The 27,793-nt window shown below is 41.2% G+C and overlaps 1 protein-coding gene across 1 annotated transcript in view; it reads right to left on the reverse strand.

Annotated features, from left to right (window-relative positions):
• Window positions 1-10,602: 10,602 nt before the first annotated feature.
• The window catches only part of FAM169B (family with sequence similarity 169, member B), a gene marked incomplete at its 5' end in the record, with an annotated part of 17,936 nt that continues 745 nt past the window's right edge, over window positions 10,603-27,793 (reverse strand). The window contains 5 exons of the mRNA XM_009071187.1: window positions 10,603-10,821; window positions 11,774-11,850; window positions 16,497-16,625; window positions 19,119-19,301; window positions 26,702-26,876. Coding sequence (XP_009069435.1) covers window positions 10,603-10,821; window positions 11,774-11,850; window positions 16,497-16,625; window positions 19,119-19,301; window positions 26,702-26,876 — 783 coding nt within the window. The remainder of the gene's footprint in view (window positions 10,822-11,773; window positions 11,851-16,496; window positions 16,626-19,118; window positions 19,302-26,701; window positions 26,877-27,793) is intronic.

A 27,793-nucleotide genomic window follows, 5' to 3' on the forward strand; every position in this document is an offset into this window, starting at 1 on the left:
GTCAACCACTGACATTTTTCTCTAGTTTTCAATCTCTTGCGAGACACTGTTATTTTATGGAGAGCTGAAAAATACCCCTAAGTAAGTCAGAGCCAAATAATAATACCCATTCAGTTCCCCACTAGAAACCCTGGGAAGATTTTCTCTTTCCAACAGACCCAGCAATATCCTGCAGGAGAGATGGCCTGCTGCTGTCATTTTAGAGGTGCAATCTCTTCTTTTTTTCATCCTTCCTGCTGCAGAAAATTCTTCATCAGCTCCTGATAAACACTATTTCTGTTCTACCCTGTTGTGCTGCATGGGGAAACACAGTGCTGGGTGCAGGAACTTCCTGGTATCTATTTTACGCCTCCGGGAGTTTTCCAGCAGCAAGCAATAATATAAAAGATCACCATGGACTGTGATATGACCAATTACAGCAGACAGCAGTTATTTATAGAAAAGTCAGCAGCACTGAAGCTTTAACACCAGCCAGCACAACCTCTCCGCTTCCCATCCCTTGGCGTGTGTGCTAGCATCCTGCGACACCCCACATAGCAAGGAGTTTTAAGGCAATTACCTTGGTACCTCACAGAACTGTGGAGACACATGGCATATGCCCACAGGACAGGGAAGGAGTAGCACTTTACATACACCGTATCTTCGAGCTGCCACAGCATATTTCATTTTCATAAATCCCTGACCCCAGATGTCACTTACATTCTGAAATCCTTGTCCGCCTACTCAGCAGCATAGCACATTAGGGCACAGCACAGCCAGTGTGTGTAAGACCCTGTAACACACACCCTCCTGATTGCTGGCTCTTTGCTAAGTGTCTCTTCTCATCTTCTCCAGGACCTGCTATAAGGTCTGGCCAAATATCATAGTGCAAAGGAAGACAACATGTTAGCCAGGTACCTATCTGACCTTCCCCAGTCATGATATAAATTAAACAAGCTGATAGAGCTTTCACTCCCTAGATGCAAAGGTGGAAAATTCACTGAAAAGGTGGAAATTTCACCAAAAAAAAGGTGGAAAATTCACCAAAATCCTAAACAAACCACAGCAGCCAAGTGGGAGATGTTCCTTCCAGGGGTCATATACTGCCTCATTGAATCCCTGCATCCCTGCCATAAGCCAGACAAAGCTGATGGTCCCTGACATGTAAATGCCCATTCTCAGAGCTGACATGCAGGACCAGGACTGTTGGAGTGCTGCAGTTTGTAACGTACACACCTTGCACCAGTCACTGAAGGAAACTGGATTCAAACTGGAATTTTAAATGATTTGGCTATGGGAATATTTAATGCAGTCTGTAAGTGCAAAGCTGCTCTTGGAAGCTGAGGGGAAAAGTTCATGGCCCCTTTCTGAGGTGAGCATTTCTCCCAGAGCTGCTGCAGAATGAAAGGCAATATTGCCATCTACTGCCCTGCATGCAGCCAGCCCTGCTCTGGCTGACACAGCCAGCTGGAGATGAGATCAATGTTTCAGGACAAGGAATCTTTTAATCATAATGAAAATGTGATCTTGACTGATCCGAGGTCACATTACATTAATACAATCTTCAAAGCTTTTTTAATAATACAATTAACGATTTCTGCCATACCATTAAGAGAATTAAAGACCAAAAAGCTTAAGGGATATTGACCTATTCGGTTTGAGTTTTTAAAATAACCTCAAAGCAACACAGACTTTTTTTTCCTTTTTTCACCCCCTCTTTTAAACTCTCAGATACATAATTCTTAGATGTGTTCTTCTATTTGTGTTCGTGGATATCACACTTTTAGTAAAGATTTGGATAAGCCAATAGAGGGGATCTCCATTCTGATGAGTTAACCCCTTTTATCTTGTGAACCAATAAGTCAGGCTGGGACAGCTTGCACTGCAGTAAGAAGAGAAACAACAACATTAATTAGGAAGGTCAAAACTAGAGTTTGATGCAGAAAGAGACTTCCTTCCACAGAGACACTTTAATTCCTCACCCCTTTTTCTCCAAGCCAACAGTCTCATTCTCTTCCTTAACCTACCATCTCACCAAAGCTCTCATCTGTGCCTTTACAAAGGACTTGGGGAGCTTTAAAGGAACTTAATATAGCCCAAAATACATACTGGCTAATTCTTCCTCTCAATGAGTTCACTCCTAAGCACCAGAAGCCACAGATTCAACTGGTATTTCTCAACAAGTGGTGCTATTAGTTGGCCACTAACTTTAGCCTGAGCATTCCTTGGCTCCAATTGCTCCCTCAGCAGCAGTGCACAGTGTGGGATGTGGTTCCCAGGAGCCACAGGGGTCAGGAGACAGTGGGGTTCAAACCACCCAGAGGCTGTGGCCAAGAAGTCAGGACTGATGAGCACCAAAATGGTTGTTAAATGAGCAAGGTCAACATGAGGAAACAGCAACACATGATTTCACCCTGGATGAGTTCCAGCATTCAGGAAAAGATTTTAACCAAATTGGCACTATATCACATGTTTCTGTATCAACTGTGTTCTCTTCTGTGCTTGGCTGGTTTCTTTCTTTTTTTTTCCCTAGGCATTATATACAAAACCTGGTAGTCCACGTTTATTTTTAAGTCAGGACAGGTGAATCCCAGGTAAGTCATTTTGATCGATTGCAGACACTGGCAGGGGTTTGTGGGGGAGAGCAGACTGCTCTGAGGCTCATGTTATTCCTGCAGGGATACAAGAGGAGAAGCAGAATTGTGCCTGTGCATGAAACATTTCAGACGAAACCAGGGACTGTGAAAAATCTATAACAACAGTGAAGAACACAACTCGGCCCATGCCATCACCATATGAGCTTATTGTCCTGGGCAGGGGTTCAACCATGGGATTTGGCAGAGATGATTCTTTCTGATCAGAGTTACACCAATCCACTGCCACAAATACAGGGAATAATCCAGTATCAAAGCTGCCAGGCTTGTATTTCCCTGCTTTTTTAGGTTCTGAGCAGCAGGATACTGTCTGCCTCCTGGATTTCTAATACCAGTGGCTTTTTCCCTTGGCTAGGACAGGCAATATTGGTTGTCCTGACCCTGCTAAGTTGAGAAGTGAATTATCCAAGTATGACTTACCTCGTTTTTCAGATCCCGTTGCTGGATAGGGAGGGGACAGGGGATAATCTCTTGTCCCCATAATTACTCTGCATCAAAGAGACTGACTGGTCTCAGGGTAAGGCACTGCGAGGCTGTGACCAGGCAAAAATACAGAGGCAAAAATCAAGCACTTCCCTTGCTTGGAACTGATGTCAGCTCTGTCTTTGGTAGAAACCTGCCTTCCCCTTCCTCTGTAGGACTGCAGCACCACTCTGTGAGCTTAGGCCTCTAAGTCAAAAGCCAGGCAAGGACAGAGCACAGCATGGAATATCCATCTGTGGAAGCAAAGGCTCTCTGAAGCTCACAGTCTCAGTTACCTCAATGAGCAGAAAGACATAAGGTCCCTCCCTCCCACCCCCAGCGTGGCAGAGCAACGTGCTCTGCAATCTATCTGACAACTCACGAGGACATTACCTATCGAAGTGCTCATGTCTTTGATGCCTTAACTGTTCAGGCAGGACATGCTAAATATCATCTTGCAGAAACTTCTGATGTCTACAGGGAGCAAGACCCCTTCTTGACCTTTTCTCTTGCTATTTTGCTGGTTTTGTTCTGTGCTTCTCAGAGCTGCTCCTCCATCCCAGATGCACAAAAGAGGTCAAACTAGCAGAGGTGGCTTGTGCCAAAGGCTTTGGCTTCTACCAAGAGACACTTTAAAAGGAAGATATTTGTGCTTGTGACATAGAGCAGAGAGGGACAATGTGTCTTTCACTCCAATTGATTTACCCACCAACCTTCCACGCAAACAAGGATAAAAGCAGCATTTCAGTCTGTATTACAGCAGATGGGCTCTGCATGCAGCACAAGAGAAATAGCTTTAAAAAATATTGAACCAGCCCCAAGATCTGGGGAGGGTGGGGGAATCAGAAGGCTCTTTTATATCGTGAGGCTTGAAGACAGCATTTACCAAAATGCATCTTAGTTAAGATACTTATCAGAGGCTTGGAGGAGAGGGGACAAGCCAAGCAAGGAGAAACTCAGAAAATTAGTCAGTTGAACTAATCCTTTTAGGAAAGGTTTTTCTCTTCTCCCTCCCTGCTCCCTGCAGAAAGCTGGGACAGGATTACTGGTTCCAGGTAGGAGGATTGAAGGTATGCTGCACATCTGTATCTTTTAAAAGCAGCATGAAATTAATGCCATTAAGCCAAGGCCACTGTGTTGACCAGAGGGCACACATAGCTCTGAAGTGTTTCTCCTCTCATGGTCTCTGACCTTTAACATACCACAGTCCAGAGAGGCTGAACTATTAATTTACAAATCCGATGTTGGTGAATGAATCCCGACATCCCCAAATGTACTCATCATGGTGAATGCAACCTCTGATCTCCTCCTTGAGAATGAAAAAAAAAAAGAAAAAGTTAAACTTCATCTAAGTGTCAGGTGGCTGGGAGAAAAGAATTCTTCCAGATGGAGTTTATTGATCTTCCAAAAATGGAGCCTTCAGTTTAAATTAAAACCAAAAAGACTTTTAAAAAAAAAAAAAACCACCACAAGAAAACCTCTCAACAACCTTCAAGACAGAAAAATTCAATAAAGGATAAAGTCTAAGGCAAATAGAGAAGATTAAACTGAGACTTCACCATCAAGTTGGACTGCAAGAGGAAACAAACTGCAAAGCAGGCTAATTACAAACTCCTAATTTTGTCTCCCATGTACTTAAAATTTATTACATGCTCATCTGTAACAAGAAATACATAAAGGAAGGCCTAAATCAATACCAAACAACAAACTACATCTGGGTGCATTCTTTGTTTATGCAGTTGAGTGATAAATTTGACAAAGTAGAAATTCTATTTGGACATGTTAATTTCTTTTTCCTTCCACATCCTTGATATGAAAGTGTTAAGAAGGATCCAGGTTTAGCCTGTTGCCTCCCTTCTTCATCCATAGGAAAGCACACAAAAATGTGGATTTGAACATCCCCGATTCTTTTTTAGTTTTACTTTTGGATGGCTCACTTCTCAGAATCAAGTAATACAAGTCAAAAGTGTTTATTTAGGGTTTAATTTCTATTCCTAAACCTCTAAAAGCTTTGCACAAAAAACATTGCAGAAAGAAGGCATTAGAAGTTTCTATCAGGTGACTTCTAACAGATCCTTCAAGAGAATTTCATGAGTGTCCAAACAGATCCCATAATACATTAATACCATCACAGAGATGGGAGGGAAGGATATTGGCCTGAGTTACTGAAGTGATAAGCTCAGAGTTGCACAGAGCTCCTACCATTTAGCAGGGAGATGTATCATGCCACACTAATCACAGAGTGATACTGCAGGCCTGGAGGACTGGGTAGTCACTCCAAAAAAAAAAGAGTTAGCATTGGGCTTTCCTAGAGCAAGTGAAAGAACAGGGAATGACTTGCTTTGAAATGTTTATACTATGAACTTTGATTAGGATGGAGAGCTGCCTTTAATGTACAACTTTATCTTTGCACAGAAGTTTTATTTTATCAATTAAACCAAACATGAAGCATTTTTTTAAAAATAAAATTTAGATTAAATCCTCTGCTGACTTTAATCTGCTCTTCACTCCTTCAGAATGGTCACATGTAAAACACAGCAGCAAAGGAAGAAACTTAACCTTTAGGGCAATTACAGACCATTTTTGGTCTCCTAATGCTGTGGATATTAATGACATATTACATGGCAGTTGTTATTACATGAAAAATGTCAAAGAAAGTGCTCAGTAGTTCTGTGATGCAAAGTGCGTAGTAGGCAGAGAAGGGACAGAAAGGGAAAATTATCTGGTGAACAACAGAGACAGAATCATCTCCTGGGAAACCATGAAGTACAACATGAGAAAGTCCCACCCAGGGAACTTGATGAGACAAGAGTATGAAAGGGCACAATCTGGGTGCAATTTGCATTTTGTGCTCCTCTGCCTTCACCTTGCCTTCACAAATATTTGAAAAAAATCAACGCGAGGCCCACTGGAGACAAACTCCAGCGATAAACGAGCCTGAATGGCAAACAGAAGACAAGCTTTACCACACCCTCATCCTCCTTTCGCTGAAGAAGTCAAGGCAACCAGTGATGCATTTAAATCCTGGGCACGGTCTCAAACCCCTCGAGATGATGCCACTGTTAGGCTGTGTAATGGTGCCATCTCGTGGTACTGATACAGGTGACACTGGATCTGCTGCTTTTGCAGGGCAGATATTCCAGACAACACTTGAAAACAGATCCCTCGTAATTAAGTTTAAGTTTTACATTCGGTCACCCGCAAGCACAAAAGGATCCCATGAGGATTGACAACTGCAGGTCACAGCAGCCACACAATGGTCAGTGTGGCTGGAACCAGAACAGGGTCTCTGATGATGTTCAAGCTTCTAAGAGGAATGTGAAAAATTGAAAATCTATCTGAAAGGGTAAGAAGAATGAAGCAAGGTCAGGAAAAATCTGCCTCACAGAGGCAGAAGCAAAAACCAGTGCTGTTCACTGATGTCACAACAGATCACAAGGTCTCAATCCCCACATTGAAAGAATCCTGATAGTAACAGCCACAGCTCAGCATTAAGCAGAAGAGCAAAATCCATCACAGGAGACTCAAACAAAATTAATTCAGACTAAAGAAACTGGATGCACTTTTAAAGACAAAACTTGAGAACAACTTGCCAGTGAACGTGGCAGATTTCCCACTGCCCAACATCTGAAAATCAGAACTGCTAGATCAAAACAATCCTTCTTAAAAATGGGTTGTTTCAACCAAAACCAATGATTTTTTGATATAGCAACCGTGCATGAAATTGTCTGGCTTACATTATGTGAAACATCATGACAGATTAAAGTAATGAAATTTCTAGCCCTAAAATCCATATGTTTACTTGTCTTGAGAGTGATTCAGACACTTTATTCAGTTGGCAAACACCCACCAGATCACTGCTAACACTAATCTTGATGTCTAACATCTTACTTGGAGGCCAGACTGAAGTGTCTCTGCTTACAAGAACTATAGGTGCAAATCCCCTCCCAGCAGATTTTCCATCTCTCTCTCTCTCACACACACACACAGACACACTCACTTACCTCCTTGTCTCCTAAGCTGAAACATCATCATGTCATGCCACGACCAGAGTGTAGATTCAGAAACAAATTAAATCCAAGGGTTTTAAAACTTATCTCCAAAAATCAGAATGTTCCCTCGAGCCTTTGCCAACTTTTTCAGCACTCTGGAACCTTCTTATCCTTGAGTAAAAGCAGATTTCTTTTAAATATAAAGAATTTCAAGTGAGACAAAAAAGATGTTTGTGCTGTTGGGTGGGTTTTTTCTATTCCGTTCTATTAAGATAGTGAAAATACTGGACCTGTTTCTGCTTCAGACCCTCTTAGGATTCTTGTGATCTCATTAAGCAGCGCTTCAGACTGCCAAGAACGAGTTGCAGGTCCAAGCTTCTGAATTAATCAGATACCTTAAAGCATTAATATAACCAAAAAGAAAAAAAAAAAGGAAACAAAATCAATATTCAGACTAATTGTTCTGGAAGTCAGCGTTTCTGAAATAACACAGAGCAAACCTGTGCCCTACTGCAACCTGTAGCCCTGGAGCTTAGTACAGTTAAGTAGGACCTCGGAATTCCTGGCTCTGGAGAACATCCCCAGTTGTCACAAGTTTGTCACAAGTCAATTGTCACAAGCCCGGAAAGCCAACCAAATCCTGGGCTGCATCAAAAGGAGTGTGGCCAGCAGGTAGAAGGATGTAATCTTCCCCCTCTACTCTGCTCTCATGAGACCCCACCTGGAATGTTGGTACCTTCAATGTAAGAAGGACATGGAACTGTTGGAACAAGTCCAGAGAAGGCCCTGAGGTTGGACTGGAGCATGTCTCCTACAAAGACAGGCTGAGGAAGTTGGGGCTGCTCAGCCTGGAGAAGAGAAGGTTGTGTGAAGACTTCATAGCAACTTTCCAGTATCTGAAGGGGCTCCAGAGAAGCAGGAGAGGGACTCTTGGTGAGGAACTGCAGTAACAGGACAAGGGGCAATGTGTGCAAGTTGAAAGAGAGAAAATTTGGGTTAGATATTAGGAAGAAGTTTTTCCTGTGAGGGTGGTGAGACACTGGCACAGGTTGCCCAGGGAGGCTGTGGCTGCCCCAACCCTGGCAGTGTTCAAGGCCAGGTTGGTTAAAGCCTTGAGCAACCTGCTCTGGTGGGAGGTGTCCCTGCCCAGGGCAGGGGTTGGGACTGGATGACCTCTAGAGTCCATTCCAACCCCTAAAATTCTATGATTCTACAAAGTTTTGATTAGAAGGATGATGTGATCACTTTCTTTGATTAGAGAGTACCAAGCACTAGCCAACACCACCTCAGCAAATGCACCTTTGGCTTACTTGTGTAAGATGCCCAGTTGCCACCATGAGAATCTTGACGAAAAAGAGATACTTAGAAAACAAAAAGCTAAACAAAATTAAGGAAGGCAATTCATACACAGAGGGTGCTCTCAGGCACATGGTGTGATTCTTGGGGTGTTCTGTGCAGGGCGAAGAGTTGGACTTGATGATCCTTGTGGGTCCATTTCAACTCTGAATATTCTGTGATTCTGTGCCAGAAGTAACTTTTTTTGTGAGAACAGCCAGTAAAGTGGCTGTTTATGCAGACTGCACTGGTCAATAGGGGAAACAGAAATTCAGTTTGGGGATATAAAAAATTTATGGGTTTGGCCACCAAATAAGTGTCTCCAGATACAGAATGAATTTAATCTATTTAGTTGTCTGCCCATTACACACACAGTACCTTATCCATCTCCTTTATTCTGATACAAATTCATATGGAGTTTCCTGGGGCCTTCTTAGATAAAATTTTGTTGAAAGACTTACATCAGATTAAATTTCTTAATGTTCCTCACTTGCTGGAAGAACTCCAGTTTACCTTACCCTGACACTATAATATAACATGCAAACTAGACACGAGGCCAGATTGCTAGGCTACTGCAACTCCAAAATCAGCTTTCAGGAGCAGGGATATAATAATTTTCTATCATACTTAGATGGAACTGCTTTTGCAAGTCTGATATTATGCCATTTTTTTAAAAAAAGATATGCATTTAACCATAGATTAAATAAGAATATAGGCTGCTGCACAGGAGGACATGGAGTTTCTAGCAGTCTTCACAGCATGCTCTTTGTGACTTATGAATCAACAACCTGAAGATCAACTGACTATAAAGTTAGTCCTAAACGCATTTTCTCTGAGACAAGAGAACCATAGCAACGTGATTAAGGCTGGCACACAATCCAGTGTTTTAATTCTCTTGGCAAAAGCTTGTAAGTTCCAATTATAGCATTTTTTTATTTTTTTTTTTAAGAGATGCCTAGGAAGGTCTGATTTCTATGTGTCTCAGGCATATGGTTTACTGAGCAGCTCAACGGGGAAGGAGTCACTTGGATACATGAATAAATGCTATGTTAAATCACGACCTTAAACCAAAACAGGGTGACAGGGCTATGTGTGAGCCATTATGCTGTACAGGGGGGAAAACAGACATCCCTACAGTGTACCTACAATGCCTGCCCACAGAACTGTCTCCCTGGAAATGCTGGAGTAGTTTCTGGAAAGAAACAGTTACCTCTCCTTGTTCCAAGACATCCACTAAAGAATTACAGGCTGCTGGATCTATTCAGATTCAAATGCCTATAGCTGTTCACCACTGAACTTACCTTTCTGCAAAGCCTTCTCTGCCACTGGACTAAAGATCTGATTCTTAAAGAGTTTCACCTGTAATCATTAACACAACATTCAAGCTTTAGAAATTCCCTACTAAAAAGAAATATAAAATATTCTAATACAGACCCAGCTTGTGGTAAAAGAATAAAATCTCTTTACCAAGCCATATAATACATAATCTGGTGAAATATGTTATATTTCCAAGTGAATTAAATGCAAAACATTAGGAAAGAGCCCACAGGAAATAAAACATGCAATATGGAGTCTACACAAAGCTCTACACCCTGACTTACACACTGCATTATCACAGTGCCTGAACTGAAAGGCAGTTTAATGCCTGTAGCTTGTTCACTCTTCTCTGCACCAAACTTTTCCTGCATGAATGGCCTTTGTATGCCATCCTGTCCACCACAGGGTTTAAGGCAGATTTTTCTGCTAGAAAAGCTCAAATGAAAGCAATTCAAGATCAATTGTTCAGTCTGAAAGGAAGGTTACACTGTCATTCTGATACCAATGTGTGTTGTGGTATCTCTCTTCCATAATGCAGGATGTGGTTTCCATAGAAATATCTTCTTACATCAGAATCTACAAGCCCTCCAATTATTCCCCTTTGGACATCTCATGAAATCCAATAAAATCTTTTCAGAGCAGGGAAATAACTAGGCTCAACTACTGCTTAATTACTCGGTGAGAAGAAAAAGAAAAGGGCATTTAGTAAACAAAAGCTTTATTTAAAAACAAAACACAAAACGAAGAACATATGTCTTCCAAAAGAAATCGTATCTCACCTGAATAAATTTCCCTGGTGTTACAAATTAAGAAGAGTTAATTACAAATTTTAATACCATACTGAATTGTGCTGATTTCTGAAATCATGGTGCAGTTCTAAATTGTTTGGTGCCCTTGTCTCCCGCTAAGTCACCAGGACCTGTTCGTTTTCTGAGTCCTTTACGTTGCTGAGTATTGCTTGGACCTTGTTCCAAGTCCTCTTGTTCAGGACCTTGTGAGTTTAGAGTCCCTGCTGCTGTGTCATCTTTTTTCTCTGTGCCACCTCCTGCCACTTTCCCAACACCAGGAAAGCATTCAACATCCTGAAATTAGAGCCAAGACAGAAGGAACACCAAATTATACACAAACAACATAAACAGTGACTTGCTGTTAATAGAAAATGCCTCTGTCAACCAAGGCCTCCATAAACATGCAAAGCAAGAAACTCAGCAGCATTGTTTGTATAGAACAGCTTCATTCTTGCTGCTCTGACTGCCTTCCCAGAAGTGTCGGCATAAAGAAAACTGGGAGTACACGGAGCCTTGATCTGGCTGGGTGGGCTCTGAAGCCATGACCACAGCACACAACACCAGAGTGAGCACCACAGGGGCCAGAGCTGTCACAGCTCCCCCAGGAGACACATGTCTGAAGAAAACAAACTGATTTAATTGTGTGGCAACCAAAATGTGCTGGGGAAACAACCCCTACAGCTCTTTGTTTTGCTTCCACTCGTCTCCCCTTTTTCTTTATTTCTTGAAAAGGCTTCATTACTGTGATTTGTTTTCTCACATGCAAACCCTTTCCTAGGTTTAGGCTTCATCCAAACTTCACAGCCTGTTTTAGGTCTGTCCTGCAAAAAGCTAAGCACAGTCAGCTCTGCAGCTCAGCAGTGGGATAAAATAATTAGGACCATAAAGATTTAGGCTTACTCATTCGAAAGGTGCAAGGAAAAACCACAATGAAGATCAGAAAGCCATTCCACACGCACACCTTGGAATGTGCTGTATGCCAGCTTGGTTACAGTTGCCTTATCTCAGCAAGGATCAAACTAAAACATTTAGTGAAAACTATTCTGTAGTCTTAGCCACTCAAACTATTACAGCTATATAAATCAGCTACAGGTATCAAGGACATATGTGTCTATACATATTATATAGCTGTGATTGCCTACACAGATCTATGGATAGGTAGTAAAAACACCCATAGTTGTCTCTGATAGCTTCTCAAACCTTACAGGAAAAAGCAAGTCATAAAATAGCAAATTAGTCACTGTACCTTATCCATCTGGTCAACATCTGATTGTCTGGGTTTACTGGCTGGAGTATTCTCCATATGAGACCCCACTTCAGCCTCTGGAGAAATAGGGTAAATATTTTGTCCCAGAAAAAGATTTAAAAGGCAAAAATATTAGCAGACATCCGTGGCTATGTCAATTTAAAAAACACACCAGAAAAAGCCTCCTGAATGCTGCCTTCAACCCCAACCAAACCAGGGTGCATCTTGACACTACCACAAAAGACTAAGGTGAACAACTACACTAGAAACAAAATGTGTCTGGGTCTTTCTTAGCTTAAGAGTTCTGCTGAATAGAAAATCCATTCTTACACTGGAAATCCACTCTTACACCTGGAAAACCCATGTCCCTTTCTCCCTTTCAGACAACGCAGGCACTCTGACCAATTCAGATAAAGGATTACTAGCAATCATTTGAAATTGATTTTAATTCTTCTCAGTCTGCTTATTTTATTTTTTCTTTTGCATTAGCTTCACATTTACATGCTTTGTGTATATCACTAAACCACTTCAAAACAGCTCATTTAACTGCCTGGCAGATTTAGCAACCAGGACCAAATTACATTAAATTATTTCTGTTCCCCCTATCAGCCCCAGAAGAGAAATGTCAATGTGTTCCTGTTACTGAGACTATTTGCTGCACCTAAATCTCTCAATTTTTCAAACAATAGGAATTAATTCAGAATGAACAATTGCAGCTATGTGTGACAACCTGCTACAAAGCTTTATTGTTATAGATATATGTATATATGCAGGCAGAAATATGTCTATTTATCTGTGCACATCCAGACTGAAGCAGTTTGGATGCAGTTTACAAAAACTGCCACTAGATGCAGCCACAGAACCTTGCAAGATTTCCAATTCTGACCTCAGGGTTATGGAAACCTGCTTTGGAATATCTCTGACTGAAGAACTTTTACAAGAACATTAATAGTATTCAATCCTGAGTACTGATGCGGGGAAAAAATGTAATATGAGCAGAATTTTCGATTTTTCTTCTCAATAATTTTGTTCCCAAACACAGCATTGTAAATGTCAACAGGAATCTAAGAAATCAGAGCAGAATCAGACTTGTCTATTTTCATGGCTGTTGCCATAGATCCAGATTGGAGCTAACAATATTGAATTACATTGTATTTTGCTTTCTGCATAACAGAGCAAGTAGGAATGAGGCCCTTGTTCCCAAGTGGCCCCCTAAAGATAGAATCATGGAATCATAGCATAGTTTGGGCTGGAAGGGACCTTTAAAGGTCATCTAACCTAATCCCCTGCAATGAGCAGAGACATCTTCAACAAGATCAGGTTGCTCCAAGCCCCATTTAACTTGGCCTTGAGCACTGCTAGGGATGGGGAATCCAAAGCTTCTCTGGGAAACCTGTGCCAGTGCCTCATCACCCTCATTGTAAAAAATTTCTTCCCTGTATCTAGCCTAAATCTACCCTCTTTTCGTTTAAAATCATTGTCCATTGTCCTATTGCAACAGGTCCTGCTAAAAACTTTGTCCCCATCTTCTAAGGTACTGGAAGGCTGCTATGAGTTCTCCTCAAAACCTTCTCTTCTCCAGGCTAAACAGCTCCAACTCTCCGAGTCTTTCCTCACAGAGAGATGCTCCATCCCTCTGATCATTTTTGCAGATATCCTCTGGACCTGCTCCAACAGGTCCATGTCCTTCCTGTGCCGAGGACCCCAGAGCTGGATGCAGGACTCAGATGGGTCTCATGAGGAAGAGAACAGAGGAAGAGAATCACCTCCCTCAACCTGCTGCCCATGTTGCTTTCAATGCAGCACAGGATATGTTTGGCCTTCTGGACTGTGAGCATATGTCACTGGCTCATGCCCAGTGAATCCAAAGCTGGGAAACCTGTGCCAGTGCCTCATCACCCTCATTGTAAAAAATTTCTTCCCTGTATCTAGCCTAAATCTACCCTCTTTTCGTTTAAAATCATTGTCCATTGTCCTATTGCAACAGGTCCTGCTAAAAACTTTGTCCCCATCTTCTAAGGTACTGGAAGGCTGCTATGAGTTCTCCTCAAAACCTTCTCTTCTCCAGGCTAAACAGCTCCAACTCTCCGAGTCTTTCCTCACAGAGAGATGCTCCATCCCTCTGTATCTAGCCTAAATCTACCCTCTTTTCGTTTAAAATCATTGTCCATTGTCCTATTGCAACAGGTCCTGCTAAAAACTTTGTCCCCATCTTCTAAGGTACTGGAAGGCTGCTATGAGTTCTCCTCAAAACCTTCTCTTCTCCAGGCTAAACAGCTCCAACTCTCCGAGTCTTTCCTCACAGAGAGATGCTCCATCCCTCTGATCATTTTTGCAGATATCCTCTGGACCTGCTCCAACAGGTCCATGTCCTTCCTGTGCCGAGGACCCCAGAGCTGGATGCAGGACTCAGATGGGTCTCATGAGGAAGAGAACAGAGGAAGAGAATCACCTCCCTCAACCTGCTGCCCATGTTGCTTTCAATGCAGCACAGGATATGTTTGGCCTTCTGGACTGTGAGCATATGTCACTGGCTCATGCCCAGTTTTTAATCCACCAGCATCCCAGTCCCTCTCAACAGGGCTGCTCTCAACGCCTTCGTCCCCCAGTCTGGATTGATACCAGGGCATGCTCCAACCCAAGTGCGGGGCCTTGCACTTGGCCTTGTTGAACCTCAAGAGGTTCACATGAGCCCACTTCTCAAGCTTGTCCAGGAACATCTAGATGGCATCTCTTCCCTCAGGTGTATCAGCTGCCCTGCTCAGTGCTCTGCACGCTTGCACAAGATCTAGATGACTGTCTGTACATAAATGTACAACTCCAGTAGTTTCCATTCTTTTCCCCATCACTTTCCTCTCTATGTCCCTACACCACAACTCTGGAACCAAAAGCTTCTCCTTAGGTGCATGGTAAGCACACACTAGGACAGATGATAAAGGATTCCTGCACTCAGAAAACATCTCTGCTTTACCTATTATTAACAGATAGCAGGATGCCCTGGAAAACTCTCTTGCTCTATCTCCTCTCTGGCCATCAGACAGAGCTGTGCAGGAGTAATGCTGCCTTTAGGACCAAGAAAAACCAAAAAAACTCTCCCCTAGTTTTAGCAGGTGTTATCTGTCCTGTACCCTCCCCCTTGGTGTCTCCCTGAGTGCATAATATGCACAGTACTGGGATAATACAAGCAGAAGAAGGAGATTGCACATGTAAAACAGATGTAACAAATGTATTACACACTTTTAAATACTAGTTTTATAGTAGGTTGATTTCCCACTGAAGATGGATGAAAAAAGCCTGTTCAGCACATTTACTGTAAAGAATGATGCCCAGTGAGCTGTGCACCAGAGTGGAGAACGTGGTTCAAAAAGCAGATTTTTATTATATATTTTAGTGCCAAATTCACTTGTTTCTGCTCCATTCCACTCTAAAGATCACATTGCAATTCACAATCCTTATAAATAAACTCAAACAGACACCCTATGTCTGGTTTATACTTTTCCTCCTTCCTTTTCTTGTAGATAGGGGATATTTCATTTACATGCTGAACTGGCCAAGGCAGTTCCCAGTTTCACGTGTATATTTTACTGACAGCCACTCTGGTGAAATTATATTTCCCCATGCTTTAGGTCATTTCTTTTTCTTTGTTTGTTTTTGAAGAAGATGGCAAAAAGAAGAAAGAAAGAAAAAAAAGAAAGTATACTCTCCTCTGGGATCCACTGGTTTCTGAGCTGATCATAGCTCTCTTCAGTTGCCATCAATAAACTGCACTTAGCAAAATGGATTAAAGGAAAGAGCAACACCAGGCTTTGGTGGTTTAAAGCACGAGGAACATTGATATAATAGCTTCAGAGGAGCTCAGCCTAGGGCTAAAGTCTGACTTAACTCTCCTGTGGGTGCTGCAGACAAGATGAAACACAATGTCTCAATGGAAGGACCCCAAGCCAATACAAAGCAGGATGGATGTGGGAAGGCATGGGAGTGATTTGCTCTGCAGCACTCCTTGCTGCACTTCCAGAAAGAGACAGTATCTGCCCTTCTTTTGGAACCTAGTGCTTATCACAGCTTGTGTGCATGCAGCAGAGGGGCCTGTCTGGATCCTCCAGCCAGCTGAACAGATTACATCAACAAGATCCCCATATGAACTGTCAAAAGGTTTCCCTACTCTGTCGCTATCTTTTGTGAAGTAGGCAGGAAATGCTCCCAGCAAGAAGGATTTACCCTGTAGGAGAGTACTTGGAATCTTCCAAAAGCCATAATGAACATGCTTGTGCTCCCATCCAAGAATGGTATTGGCAGCAAACTGAAGGTAATTAAACACACTGCCCATTGGCCATACAAATTTCTTCTGTGTAACAATTTCAGAGAAACAAACCCCTGTCTATAACTCAGACATTGTGTTGTGCAACAGGAATTTTTTGGGCAAACTTCTACCCTGCTGTAAGTGCACTCCAACGGGAGTTACAACCATGTTATGCCAAGACTGTGCTTTGTTCAGTATCTCTCAGATGCTCTGTGGTTCAATTTCATTACCTCATAATTTCTAAGAATTGTCCTGTTTACTGTGAAAAGATGAGGGAGCTGGACTGCACCCTCAGTAGTTTCTCTATGTGCAAACAACAGAGACACCACCTCTCCACAATCACTACCTAACCCTTGATTACATTTCTTATCTTTATAGACCTGGAACTAACATGGCCAAGTTCACACTGTTTTTGTAACTCACTTCCTGAAGGGGATGATTCCATCTGAATTTTTAACCAGATATTCACTCGCTGGCCCCAATCTCCTGGTGCTTCCACCTCCCACAGTCGCTCCTGCTCCTTGGGGTAAGCCTGCAGGAATTTCTGGCAAACTGAATAGGAGAAAACAAGGGGTAAAAGTATGAATGAGTGAAAAGTACAGTGAAAAGAGAAAGTGTATTCTATCCCAGAAATTCTCTCAGAATCATAGAATTTTAGTGGTGGGAATGGACCTTATAGATCATCTAGTCCCAATCCCCCCCTGCCCATGGGCAGGAATACCTCCCCACTAGACCAGGTTGCTCAAAGCTTTATCCAACCTACTTTCATTTGTTCCTTTGGAAATCTTTTCTTCTCTCTTCTCATCCTTCTCCTCTTTGTTTTAGCTGGAGCTTTTAGTAAAAATCTATGTGGAATGGCCTAAACAGGCACAAGTGAATCCTGTCCATCTGCTTCAGTCCAGATTATTTCCTTATGAGCGCAGCAATACAAGACTTGCAGTGATTTACTGAGCACCTTCTTCTGGCCTTGCAGCACAGAACTATCCCCAGACTCTCAGCGGGTTTTAGACTAACAGCAGTGCCAGGTTTTGTATCCTCACTGCTCTGAAAGGAAAGGTGTTCTGGTATCTTCCACCTTTAACCATTAAGATGCTACTCTAATATCTACTTATAAACAAAAGCTTTGCATCAGTTTGTTCTTGGGCCAATACCACCCTCCATTTTACTACTGCTACCCTATACCCATTGCTGGGTTCATTTACTTCTTTGGGTGTGGAAAAGAGGAAATAGGAAGAACCAACAGAGGAATAATAGGGTACCTGGGTCAGACGCACAATCACCTTGAGAAACCATATTCCCACAGATTCCTATCCCTCTCAGTACACACAGACCATTGATATAATTTGGGTAAACAATCAAATTTAGGTTTGCTTATGTTATCAAACTGAAATGTGTCCTATTTAGTGGTTTCCTTAGGATGTCTGCAGAGTCAAGAGGAGACATATGTTGTAGGACAAACAGTCTGAAAAATTCAAAGGGGACTTTTAAACTTTCCTCAACCATCACCCAATCAGTTCCATCAACTGCACTATGACAGCAATCTGTAAACAACATAATTATTGTCCTACTCCATCCACTGTAGTTCCACATATTACAGAATAGGTTATTTATCTTCAGCATTCAGTTGAGTTTAACAATGGGATGTCAAAACAAAAACCCTAATTCTGGTATGTAAATATTTGCCTTGCAGTAATGAGCAGATTGTGGACATTAATTTTATCCAAGGATGTCCAAACTAAATGAATCATTCCAATCAAAGCTACTAAATGTAACATATATACCAAAATACAGGTATCAGCTAAATTGCCTTTTACTTTCTTTTAGGCCTCTACAGGACCTAAAAAAAAAGCTAACTGTCCACAGTTAGTACAGAAATTTAGATCAAAGGTTGCATTCATTTGTCAAAGTATGAGAATGTGGTTCCGATGAAATTAAAAACAGACAGTGACTATAATATATTCAAAATTTAACTTACAGGATTGGTATTTTTATAAAGGAAAACCTAATTAGAACATGATGCAAGTCAAATTTATTCACTAGTAGCTCTACACTTAATGAGGTGAAAGCAGAGTCTTGCAATATACTGTTAGTGTTAACCCATAAAAATTGCAGCTTTCCGATCCACAGTGTCTAAACCATTAATGTCTGCCAAAGGAAAAATGGATATTCTCGGGAGAAGAGAAAGAATGTTGTCAGTACTACTCCTTCCTGAATTTAGAAGTAGCATTACCTTAGAAAATCCTGGGGTACATCCTATACATTGGGGTCCCTTTGTACGCATTTAATAGCACATAATGACCAAGAAAAAGAACAGACACAGTCAAAATTTTGTCAACACTTATTAGGAAATGGCTGTAGAGTTCTAAGCCAATGAAAACATCTCTCCAAAAATCATGGTGAAGACTCTATGCCACACAGAAAGCAATTTCAGAAAAAATGCTTTTTTAAAGTAAACAGGTTTATAAATAATGTGTGCACAGATATTTTCTGTGAATTTTACTAGCAAAACCAGAACTTCAACCTGAACACAGAGAAGATATGTAAATACTTTGTGATCTTTGAAAAGTGACAAATGTTCAGACAGTCGATACGAAACAAGCACTGATGTGACTGGATGACTGAGCAGAGCCTGAGTATTTGGCTTATTAAATGTAATTTCTTACAAATGCAGGATCTACTAGAGCATTATGTGCATAGTGTGGGCTTGACAACATCTTAGAATTCTTTCCCCTCTGGTGTCAAATAAAATGTGTAAGTCACTGTCTAGGGCAATGACATAGTTCTAAAAGAGAGTGAGATAAGAACAAAATGTCAAACAGGCAGTATGAGTTTTATGCTTCTCGTTGGCTTACATAAATATTGGCCTACCTTTCTACAGGAAATTCCAGATGTCTCTGGAAAAGTAACCAGTTGCACGCTAACAACAGTTCAGTTCAGACAAGGGCACTGAACTCTTACACAGCTAAGACAATCTTACCCAGACCATATTGAAAATTATACATTATACATGACCCTTACCTAACATTTCCACATCAAACGATTTACCTTGATACATGGCAGCAGAAATAGGGCAGCTGATCCCCAAGGCATCCTCAGCCATGAAAGACTGACAGAAATCATGCAGCATTTTCATCCCTAGGCCACCTCTTCTGTACCTTCTCCGGACAAATATAGTATCCAAAACCGGCAGCAAGTAACACTGACTGGTTGTGCCATCACAAAGGCTCCCTGAAAGCAGACAGGAAAAAAGACATCAATTGGCAAACAAAATTGGAACTGCTATACTAACTGCTGTGTGATCTCAGCCACGTATACTGCCCTGGTACCTTTCCACAGGCTGTGAGGATGACCCCAGCTGAAGTGGGTTGCATGGACAGTAAAACACTTTCCAGAAGGAGTATCTGTGCTGTCAAATGGAGAGAACCTGCTTAATTTGTGGCTAACAGGTCTCACCATAGTATTTTCCAGACTCTGATTCTTCATAATCAGACCATCTAGGTACCCAGGCAACATGTATAGGAAAGCTCACTGAAAAGATGTAACTGGGCTACAGCCAAAGAGCTATAAATACTTTGAATGTTATCTCAGTGAATTCCTTTAGCTTTTGGCTATTCTTTGTATGAGATACACTGAAATACACAACACAGTATGAGCTAAATGCTCAGAAGGTCTTGTTATGGAGTCGAAAGTCCATACTGCCTGATGTAGCTGGACAGGGGTGAAGCCTTCCAGAGAAAACTCCCAATCCTGTTTCAGCCAACCATTTCAGAATGGCTGCAGGGAGAATAGAGACACCCTTCGCCTCTGTCTACATTGCTGTTGTCCTTTCCCAAATGGTATTATAATACTTTTAAGCATGAAACTTACTGGCCCCATCATTTACACCTCCTTCCTGACTTTTACTGCTCAGAAAGTTATACAGCCCTATTACTGCATATTCAGCCTTTGATCTCTTAGTTCAGTAAATTCCACAGACAGCTGTAAAAAAGAATATTTCTCTCTTTCAGTTATCTGTCAACACATACCCAGGAGTCATCTTCAAACCTTTGCTGGTAAGAGAACCACACAAAAAGTGTTGCAGTGGCTCCACCTGAAACTGAGAAACGTAACACGGAGGCAAATGACTTCCCAAAGTGGAGGAACCATGTCTGAAAAAGCACCAAGTAGAATCCCAAGCAATAAAACTCATAGCAGCAGCTTAGGTTCAGCCTTACACTGTAGCTACGAAAGTCACATCTCTGTAGGAAAATAAGTATATACTTTAATTAAGTTATTTGGGTATAAAGCCCTAAACAACTGAGTAGTGCACTTTAAGAAAACAATGTAAGTGCTCTTTTTTAAGTCACTTGATTTCTCCTGAATGATAATTGATCACACATGTAGATGCTTCTAGTTCATCATTTGAGCTACCACTGTCAGTGTGAAACCAGAGGTTTCACTCAAGGACAGTCCTTGCTAATAAACAAATTAAGTCAGTCAACTGAAATCACGGGGACATGACATAATGATCTACATGTGGACAAAATACAGACTCAAGTCTAAGCATCCAAACTATTACAACGCAGTGAAAATTGTCAAAAAAAAATTAGAACCAAGGGATATATTTTGCAATCATGAATGGTAAACTGGAGTCAAGAGCAAGTTGATTAAGAACAGCTATTCAAGGTTCAAAATTTCAATGTTCACCCTAAACAACCGATGGCAGATTCTATTGCAGGAGGTGCATTAGCAATTCATTGTACAACTTCCATTCAGTGCAGAATACCATAAAAACAGAACCTCAAAGTACTTCACAGCATAAGCACTCGACCCTGAAATGAATGACCAACATCAGTTCACCAACTACCTACATATAGGCTAAGGTCACCATAGAAACATCTCATCAATTTATTTTCATTTTTAAAAAATATTTATGAAGATTTTATGATGTTTCTACCTGGGTATACAGCAGTTTAAACACAAATGGATAACCAGGCTTTCATAACAGAAAAAGATTATATTTTCATACTTTGTTGCTTAAATCTCATCAAAACCTTCTTGGTTTTCTTTCATACTCCTGAATAGTAGATCACTCAGTCTAGTTTTCAGTGTCTTGAGACATTAAACCTTCATCACTTCACTAAGACCTATTTCACAGTTTCACTGAACTCCTATTAAAAGGCTGTTCCTAAATTCCAGTATTAGACTTTTACTTAATAGATCCATTTTTTCTTTGTCACAGTCCCATAACTATCTTACACTGAGGTCTACTTCTGCTCCTTGAGTTGGTCTCTAGTACCTTTTGCCGATACTCACCTGGCCTGACTTTGATTACTCTCTTTTCTAGGCTGTCAATTCAGCACAGCATATATGACTATATTTAATCCTAGATCCTCATTTGTCAAGGCTGTAGCTCTTCATTGAGCAAGAATCCACACCACACATACTGAGCTGTACAACAGAAGTATGTAGCTACATAACCATCCATGCACAACCAGGCTTGGTTCACTCCTGCTTAATCAAAGTGCATGCTTAACTTCAAACACATGTTCAAGCACATTGTTGGAAAAGGGTGGTTTGTGGTGGTGTTTATAACCTTTCAATATTTGTAACATATGATGGGTAGTTACTCTTCTTTTCATGAGCCAAGAAATTGAGTATATCCCCAGTCCTATTGTTAGCTGCCAACCAACAGAGATGTTGGATTCCAGCAGTGTTGCACCATACATTCTAAGAAAGGGACAAACTCCTCCTCATGAAAGTCTTTCAGAATTCCTGCATGTTGCAAGTGTCCTTATAAGTTTATTATTATCTCATATAGTCTGTCTCCTATAAATCCTGGTGAGACTGCTGTGCAGCAATCCCAGGAGCTGAGTGATTTATGTCTGTGCTCCTAATTTTGTGTTGAGAAGACAACAAAAACTTGTCATGTCTAAAGGCACTGTAAATAAAGAAACCATGAAGCCATTCTTCACCTTGTCCCTGGGAAACATATTAGGAGAGTCACAGCCCACAGGCATTTGAAATCAAACAAACCAACCAACCAACCTTTGGAACAAAGGCCACTTTGTCCCCAGTTCCCATCGAATAGCACAGAGGTTACCGTAAGCTAATGGTGGCCTGGAGGTGACCACTGGGCTCTCACACATTTGGTTGAGAGGTTTGTTTCCTTGTTGGAACACACAAAGTCTTGAGGTGAGGGAGGAGACAGGGAAAATAAGGGCATTGGTGATGGTGATGGAAGCATTCATGGAGTCTGCCCTTTGAAAGCCTTTGATCTGTTTGGTTAGGTCACGAGTGCCAAATGACCAACTTAGGAGCCAGCAAAATGGCAAACAGATATTACAAGGGCAGGAAAGCAGACAGCCATTAGCATTCCCAAAGAGCCACAAACCAGAAAAAAAACAACAATCTGGTCCCCACATCCAACAGACCCAAACAAAACAAGGTTGTGCATACTGACTATTTCCCCGCTGAACAAGTTGGCTTGGCACACACATGTTTGGACAGGCCTTGAGCAGGCTGAGTGCTTGTGTAAAAGGTGGGGAATATTTCTGCAGAGTAGAACCCAAGGTCAACCTATTGTGTGAGTTCGTATGTGAGAAGGGGAACAAAGGTTCTGGCTTCAATAAAATTAAATGAATTCATGTCTTGACTGGTATGTAGTCATTTCATTTTTATTACAGCCAGAACCTTCAATCTGCCTCAGAAATGCACATTAAAAATATTATTGCTAGCAAACAGAGGGAGACAAAAGCAATTATCCAACAAGATTTCAGCTAATTGTCTGTCAGATTAACTTCAATTCTGATTTATTTATTTTCTAAAAGAAATGTATGTGATCGGTGAAAAATAAAATCCTGTTATCTTTTCAAGGCTCTATTTCTAGAGAATAGCACCTGGGCCACCAAAGTATCAAAAGAAATTTGCCAAGGCTTGTATGAAGAAAGGCATGAAATGGATTTTAGCTTGGAGAGCCACTTCCATAGACCATCTCTAAGGTTCTCAGGTAGGAAAAAGCAGAGACTGGGCCAGGGTTGCTCTGCTGCCTCCTTTATGTGAGCTTAAGAGGTTTTGCAGCCAGGTGTTCCCGAACTGTGACTTGTGGAGCATCTCTAAAGAATGAATAAGAAGCGAACAATGAATTTAATCCTGATTTAACTGCATGTTTTACAGCCCTCTAGAGGACTCTGGTTAAGGCTGGTTTGACTCACATTATAGGGAACACCATCCTTACTACTAAGGTTTGACAGGAGGGAAGGGACAAGCTTTGACAATCTGACTACTTTGCTTTTCATACCACAGACATCTTGGCCTGCAGCTGGGCAGCTTCTTTGTGTCATAGAAACAGTAATACATAACAGTAGGGGAAAAAAAAAAAAGTAGATAAAAAAGGGATTTTGTTCTGTTTTATTCTTGAAAGGACTAAGACACTCCTGGCTCATAGCATCCTCCAAGTTCCTTATTGATTTATTTGCACCCTCCTGGCATTTATGTGAAGGTGGTAAAAGTCCATTTTCAGTAATTACTACTCCCCAGTAAATAAAAAAGAAAAACTTTCTGGGAATTACATGGTCTCATTGCACAAAAAATAGTGTCAGTAACTACGGTCATTAATCCTACATCACTACACAAAACACATTCTTTTTGAGGTTTTCACATGGATTTAGAGCACGAAATAAATCCTTTAAACAATATAAAACAGATCTCAAAACCCAAGTATCTTTGTGAAGGCTTTCTGCAAAATATTTCATTTTCAGGTTGCTGTCTGCAAAGAAAGGGCCAGGAACAGGGAACTGTTATTTCCTGGTGTATCTCTAAGTAGCTGCATTCAGCGAGGTCTAACTCCTCAGCTGTCCGATATGGAAGCCGCTGACATAGATAAAATTGGAGACATTTATCTTGGCACGTGACAAAGTGTCTTATCAGCCTCATTAGTGGCTTAGTACATCTCATCAATCTTTAGTATACCCAGTGGTAAATGCTGCATGCCTGTCATTGGACAGGAATAGGCACATACCAGAGAGGCTAAGTTGATGATCTGTGTAGTCATGAATAAATTTTGCTTTAATAAAGGTGTCTAATGCTCACGAAAAGTGATAGCCTTGACGAATGAGTCTTCTGTTTATCTACACAACAGGTGCAGGATGGTCAGTGTCAGTAGCTGCCAAATTGTCTCAAAACCTTGACTTGCAGTTACTGTGTCTCTGAGCAAGGCAGGTGCTCGAGACCATCTGTCCCTCCTTAGCTGGGCTATCAAAAGGAATCCAGCTAAGGATGTGCCTAAGATGGATGCAAGCATGGAACTGGACCAAAATTACCAAGTTCACTTTGTACAGGCCACCAAGGAACTGGCAAATGGAAATGACTTTACAATATTGCCAAGACAGTTAATTGGAATCACTGAAGTCCATTGAAAATTTAGTTTGCATAACAGCATGTTAAATCTATAGTAAAGATAGAACAGACTCTTCCTTGGTCACTGTTTCACCCAGAAGACTTGCACTTGAAACAGCAATGCTCCATAGACCTGTTCTGGCTTATTTGGCTCCACTGAAGCACGTTTTTTGTCATGCTGTAGATAATGGAAAATTCACAGATGAGAAATACAGTTGAATACAACATCAGCATAAGAGTCTCAATTACCCAGGGAAGAAAACAAAACTAGAAAGAATGGCCAGGTAATTGCAGAGCATGGAAATAAAGGGAATTAGAATCACAGGGTGAGCACAGAGAAAAATAATTTCTTCCTAGGACCAGAAGCTGTAATAGAGGTCCAGAACAATATAAAGACCTGTAGTTAAAGCTGCCTCTACTAAATGTTCTGACCAGGGCAGTAAAAGGAAAAAGTACTTACATTATGATCAGAAAAAAAAATTAAAATAATATCTAAAACAACCATGTGAAGTACAACTTCTAAAGGAAGATATTTATCTTAGCCTGCTTTGGGCCTAATAAATCCAGGGCTCAAAGTAGAGTGAATAGGATCAGCCAGAGCATGGTTGGTATGAAATTGAAATCACAGAACTTCAGAAAGAGGAATTATTTTCTAAATGCATACAGCAAATAGCAAAAAAGCATCAAAAACAATCAGTTTCAAGCTTCCCGAAAAGGCTTTGGCAAAAGACTGCAGTAATTTGTGACACAGCCCAAAAAACTAACAAATATAGCTGCCCAGAGGAAAAAAAAAAAAAACACTGGCAAGAAAAGGCAGATGCTGACAAAGCTGGACTTGAAGGATTTGTATTTTATGTGGACCTGGTTTAAAACCAGACTGTGACTCTCAACTTACTCAGAAACAGTTTCAACTTGGCTAATACTCCACCCATAACAGACTACTGTGCACATTTATTTTACTGAAGCATGAATCATTACAGCCCATACAAGTGTTTCTTTCCAAAGCTTTGCTCAGGAATATTTATGGACTTAAAGGAAAATGCACTGTGGCAATGAATGTTTGCCATTACAAACCAGTTCATCAGCCTATTCACAGATATAGACAAGATTCCATTATTATAGGCTGAGATTTGATCCATCTCTGATGGTACAGCAGCACCACAACAGCACACCTCAGTGTGAATAAGGATTTTGTACTTCCCAAGGCAGCAGAAGAGCAGAACATCTTACTGTTGCTGGCCTATGAGACTCTTGCAGGGGAGGCACCGTCAGACTGGTAACCACCTCTCTGGATTCCTCTGAAATCCTCTGGAATCCAAAGCAATCCATACCTGTACAGCTCTCAAGCTGTTTCTTGTTCTCCCATTTTGGGTGGATAGCTACCAAGTGCTGACTTGGACAACACATTTTACTGCCAAAGATCCCACCTTCTCTGTGTTTAAGCTGCTGGTATCAAGATGATACCCATGAATCCTAAACACAGGCTGGTAACCAACTCTTATGTGTGGGCACACACTCTCCTGCCTACCTGGAATTATTCTAATGAAGTCTCTTCCACTCCAGACTGGTTAATAGCAATGTACCTGCATTAATACAAACTCTCTGTTTAATGAAAGACCTTCACTAAAGCTTATCAGGTATCCCTGAAGAATCAAATTACATTATGTCGCTTTTCTATGCTAGTTAAACAATTAATGATGAAATCAATTAATCATCATCCTTTAAACTGGGAGTACCACAAGTGGACAAAGCATTCCAGAACTCACCTAGAGCACACACCTTCCTCTACACAGCTTAGCCACTGCTCCTTGGACCTCCAAGGATCTTGCCACTTCTTGCCACCCCCCACTTCCAACACACTGGCTTTCCACTGGGAATTGCACTCCTTTCTTTTCCAGATATCATTCTTTCCAGGATGCAATCCTCCATTCTCTGGGCAGGCCCTGCATTCTTTGTTCCTAGATGTACGACCTTCTGCTTGGCTGCATTAATAGCGTATTTTATTGGAATAAGCCACTACCTCAGATCACTCAGTGTAACTGAGAACAGGGTTTGGAACCATTGTGTTTAAATGAAAGTAATATGGATGGCTTCCAAATTCTGGGAAGGTTTGTTCCCCAGATTAATTCGGAGAGAGATTTCATATAAAAATGTAAATGAGAGCCAGGATTATTTATACCGAAAGATAAACAAAAGGATTACATTTCTAGCTATTAAGAACCAATGGAAATGTGTCTCCAAAATGACCTTACCTTTCATCTTGACAGAGTAAAAGGCAGCAGCCTCGCCGTTCCTCCAGAGGATCTTGGCACACTCGGTGGCAGAGTGAGGTAGAAAGAATGCATCATTAGCTGAACTCCCTTCCAGCATTCCAAAAATAATGTAGTTCAGAACAAAGAGGACAATCCTTTCTCCAAATGTCTGGACCTTAGAGAACAAACAAAAACAGACCAAAGAAAAATGAGGCAGAGAATAGTATTTTGCATCTCATAAAAGGTTTCAAAATCAAAAGAGGCTGAGAAGGAGGAGGTCAGGAAACATGTACACTTAATGTGGGGAAAATACCTCATGAATTGCTTCAGATACAATAACAAAAACAGTTTTTCTCAGTGTTTCACCCTCTATCCAGAGGGCATAGAATAATTTTGTAACTATTTATAAAGCTTGACATATCTCCTGTTGTCACAGAGAGGAATTCTAAAGCAGCAGGAAAAGAAATATCTTGATTGTAGTCACAGCAAAGTATTCACAGATTTAGAACCAGGATCAAGGTAATCTAATCTCAGTCAAAAGTGAAATAAAGACAGGATTCACTCTGTTGGCCTGATCGTGTCTCCTCTATTACCTGTCTTGCCGCACCATCAAAGAACTTCAGTGGGGCAGGACCCCACTGAGGTAGACACTAAACAAAACAGAAGATAACCAGACTGAGCCAAACAGGTGCTAGTTTAGGTGTATCATGAACAATTAGTCTGTGCTGTGCTGTTTATAGGACAACCAACAGGACAGGGAGGGGGGAATATAAAGGAACAAGGTCATATTGGTCATCAAGGTAAAAAGTGGTGCCAACAAGCTTTACATGAATGCTGAAAAAGAAAATGAGTTTCCACATATAATGACAATTTACCTCGCAATGAGCTAGAAGGGGCAAGTTTTCTTTTGTCAGATATTATTTTCATTCTCTGTTGATAGAGCAGATGTTTAAAAGCCTGAAGGCCTGTGTTTCTGCTCCAAGTTCTATCTTGCAAGGATTTGTATCTCAAAATCCCTCCAGTTCAGCTACCCATAAAAAGCCTACTTAATTCTGTGAACAATTAAACTCTATGTGTGACAGGTATTAGGGA

This window comes from Acanthisitta chloris, unplaced genomic scaffold (genome assembly GCF_000695815.1).
Source record: "Acanthisitta chloris isolate BGI_N310 unplaced genomic scaffold, ASM69581v1 scaffold2153, whole genome shotgun sequence".
NCBI lineage: Eukaryota > Metazoa > Chordata > Aves > Passeriformes > Acanthisittidae > Acanthisitta > Acanthisitta chloris.